The sequence below is a fragment of the Morone saxatilis genome, unplaced genomic scaffold (assembly GCF_004916995.1).
Source record: "Morone saxatilis isolate NCDOM2014 unplaced genomic scaffold, NCSU_SB_2.0 Contig19, whole genome shotgun sequence".
In the NCBI taxonomy this organism is placed as follows: domain Eukaryota; kingdom Metazoa; phylum Chordata; class Actinopteri; family Moronidae; genus Morone; species Morone saxatilis.
The window spans coordinates 9,676,301-9,680,424 of NW_023339751.1; the positions used below are offsets into that span (position 1 = coordinate 9,676,301).

The 4,124-nt window shown below is 44.6% G+C and overlaps 1 protein-coding gene across 1 annotated transcript in view; it reads left to right on the forward strand.

Annotated features, from left to right (window-relative positions):
• LOC118329859 overlaps positions 1 to 4,124 on the forward strand; it is a 16,585-nt gene that overhangs the window by 4,091 nt on the left and 8,370 nt on the right. The window contains exon 2 of the mRNA XM_035664186.1: positions 215 to 4,119. Within this exon, the coding sequence (XP_035520079.1) occupies positions 426 to 4,119 (3,694 nt within the window). The 5' untranslated portion in view covers positions 215 to 425. The remainder of the gene's footprint in view (positions 1 to 214; positions 4,120 to 4,124) is intronic.

The following is a 4,124-nucleotide window of genomic DNA, read 5'->3' on the forward strand; positions in this document are numbered from 1 at the left end:
TCTGAGCCAGCTATCATAAATTAAGCACCACAACAAATAAGTTACAGTTTTTAAAAGGATCTCATATGAGAGAAAACACTGTGTATATCTTAGGCTTTGAGTCAGTGTTGAAGTACATCACACACATCATGCAAACACTGTTATAAAATTGTTTTATATCTATGTTTATGTGAGTGCCAGTGAGGTCAGTCTAATCCGTTCTTTTCTCCTGTAGGAGGACAACAAATTCCAGGATTTTTTTGGACAAAGGCAAAGTAAAAGGCACAATGCCTTAGGAGCGACTGGCAGTATAAAATCCTGCCGTGGGGCCCTATACTCTGGGCCCTGTACCTCCAGCAGCAGACAGAGTGTATAATTTTGAGGTCTGTGTTTGCATGAATGACTGAGCAACTGAGGACAGAGCTCTTTGTTAGCGAGCCTGCATCATGACCTCAGTTGAGAAGCGCCGCTCAGGCCGAAAGAGTGGTGGACATCGAAAGCACAGCGATGGAGGCTACAGCGACACCTCCAGTGGTGGGTCCTTTCTGGATGAGACTGACCGTGAGGTCAGCAATCTGACAGATCGAGCATTCAGGAGTCTCTGCATTGGAGATGAGGCTGTTTATAATGACTCAGACCTCTGTTCGTCTTCACCCTGCACCCAGAGAGACAGACAGCTGGCCTTTAGTCAGAGTGGCCAGGACGGAGACAGAGAGGACAGAGAGAGGGAGGAACTCAAGAGAGCTGCACATGAGAGCTTCAGCCTCAGAGTGCAGCAGTATGGACAGGACTGGATCCATGGAGGGATGTATGGGGCTGAGATCCACAGAGAGCCACAGTGGGAGGTTTATGGGGAAAGGACACAAGGGAGGGTTTCTGCCACATTCCAGCACTCCTTTGTGGAAACCTCTCAACAGCAGGAATCTCTGAGGGAAGAGCAGCTGTCCTTCCTCAGCAATGGAGCCACAGAGTTGAATTCACAGCAACGCAGAAGCCGATCCAGAGTTTCTTCTCTCATCAGAGCTTTTAATTCTGAGGGACAGAGGGATGGAGCAGGGATGGATGGTCAACTCAGAGACTGGAATGATGAGACAAGCTGGGACAAATCAGCTCTGATGAGTATCCAAAGGGAACTTTCGGAATTCTCTACATCATACCAGCAAAACTTTAACAGTGGTAATTTCCCTTCAGCTGGCCCGTTCTCATCCCGAGACACCAACTTCTACTCCTCTGACGTAGCAGCAGTGGCTCAAATGAATTCGGCATCGTCTTTTATGAGATCTTCGCACAGTAAACACAGCATATCTGCACAGGTCAACTGTAACTCTAACTTCTTTATACACAGTGAGTTTAGTCCTTTCAAGGTATGGAGGGACCATAACAGGTTTCCCTTCCAACAAGGAGAAGTCTCAGGGTTTATGCACTGCTCAGAATTTCCTAAATGGTATGAGACACCAATGTACAAGGAGCTTTCAATGGAGGCCCAACCACAGGGTCCTTATAGGTTTGAGGAGAGGGGTATCAGACACCCAAGGAATAACTTGGCGCCTATGGTTCCTCCCACTCCATCACGCTCCACCTCAACATCCACAATGCTGCAGAGATCTTTGGCCGTAGAGAAACGGAGCGAGTCAGAGTTGGCAGGTCATTTCCCCCACAGGAAACGGACGCAGAGCCTGGGAACTAACAGGCTCCCATCCCAACGCCCATCAACTGCATCACCTACCATTGAGATGTCCCGACGTGTCCAGGACACCATCAGCTCTGTCAAAGCCCTCCAGCAAAAAATTAAAATGATGACAGAGCAAAATATCACAACAGGAATGATAGCGAATCAAGAAGCAGTACTTTATAGCAATGATAATTTAATTCCCTTTGGCAACAATACTGTGACACCAAATGCTGTCAGCAGTAACACAAGCACAACTCCTTTCAATATCAGCCAGCTGCTCACACCTTTAGTCCATGCAAATCAAGAAGTAGAGACATCAGAGGTCCCGCAGTATGCAGTTTCCCCTCAACCTGTCGAACATCCTCCTGTGCGAGCAGAAAGCAGGGGAGCCACTCCTGATGTTAGGTCCAGCTACAAATCCAGAGCCACAAGCTTACTCTTCAATCTCAAAGACAACAGGAAAAGAGTAAAAAGCACGTATAGTCCCACCAAATTCAAAGGCTTGGAGACACTGGAGAAAAACAAACAGCCCTCTGTCCAGGAGCCTAGAGACACAGTGATAGACATCCCTGATTTCCCAGATGCCGACATTCAATTTCCCCAGGTAGAAGAATCCATCAGGACAAATTCTGCCTCACAACAATATGTAAACCAGTATCATAACCCTGGATTACCACTTACAACACTAAATTCTCAACCTGCAACAACACATGCAGGCCAATATTCAGAATACACCTCAAGTAATTACCAGACAGCTCAGATGCAAAGTGAGATGGTTCATCACTCTGGGTTCACTGACTTCATACCTGGAAATTACGCTAGTAATCAGCTGGCTAATGGACAGAATCTCCATGAAGACTTATTGTCATTTACTCCCTATAAGCAAGGCATGATAGATAATGTAGAAACTCTGGGAGGAGATGTATACAGGCTTAAACCACCTTATTCAACTACAGAAGCTCCGAGGCTAAATGCTGACAACAATCAAACCAGAGAATATTTAATAAGCAAGGCAAATACTGAGCAACATTTTAATGAAACAGTGGGAAGGGAATTCACAAAGGTGGATAGATATCAGCAGTTGAAAGAAAACAAACATGATTACAGTAATGTGTCCTCACAGGATAGGTGGAGACAGACAAACAGCCAAGACACAGAAAATCTCAGACTGAAAACAGCTATCTCTCCATGGAAACAAGAGATAAATGCTTCAATGGAAAAAGAACAACTTGCACAGGCTTACCAAAGAGCAGCTGCAATAAAGGAAGAACTAAATTTACCAAGAGACAAATACAGAGGAGAAAATCAGCAAAGTATGAATAAAGAACATGAGAGAACAGAGTTGAGAGAGAGTTTTGGTGTTGAAACATCTCACAAAAAGACTGGATTGGTTAATCCTATCATTTCAAACCAACTGCCACAATATGCTCCATTTAGTAATGACACTGTAGAAAATCCAGCATATTATGGACAACAGCAACCTGGAACATTAGAGGACAAATACGCACTTCGAAAGTATTACGGACTCAAGGAAAATGAAATGAAAGATAATTATTTGACACAGAATTATAACAGACATACTGCTCAAGAATACAGAAACCAACCCACCCTTTATTCTGATAAAGATACACCTATGCTCACGCAAGAAACAGCTCGGAGAAAAACTATTGCCAAAGGGAACGAAATGCGAAGTATGCAACCAACAGAAACTAAACCACAGTTTGAACATAATATGCAGAAAAATTCATTATCTAACCCTGACAATGCATCTGCCCCAACAATGGCAAACCCGCCAGAACACAGACAGTTTGTTGAGGTCAAGGCCGAACAGGCCATGACAGACCATATAAAAGCACAACACGCCCAAGCAGAGCTGGCAAAGTCTCAGAACTGGGCTCAAGTGGATCAGCCCAAACTGGAGTCTGCTAGGTTAATTTTAGCAGGGCAGACTGGTTCAGAGAAAGTCAAAGCAGAGCTAACAGAGCAGGAGAGAGTAAACCAGGCTAAAGCAGAGCATATTAAAGATAAGAAGAGAAAAGAAGAACAGACACAACAGTCGATAGAAAAACAGCCAGAGCAGGCCAGAGAGGAAAAGATAAAGGGAGAGCAAACCAGAGTACAGAAGGTAACACAGGAGCCAAAAAATATTACAGAAGAAGTAGGATCTGAGCACATGAGAGAGGAGCAGGGTGAACAGGTCAAAGCAGAACAAGCTGAAGCAGAGAGGCTAAAAGAAGAACACATAAAAACTGAGCTGGCCAAGAGCAAGCAGGCTGAGGAGGCAAGAATAAAGCAGGCTAACACCAAAGAAAGGATCAAAGCAGAGCAACGTGAGGAAGATAGAGTAAGAGCAGAACAAGTTGAAAGAGAGCAGATGGAGGCAGAACAAATCAGAACAGAAAAGGTTAAAGCAGAACAGGCTGAAGCAGAGCGAAAAGCAGAACAAGCTAAACTACAGCAGATAAAAGAGCAA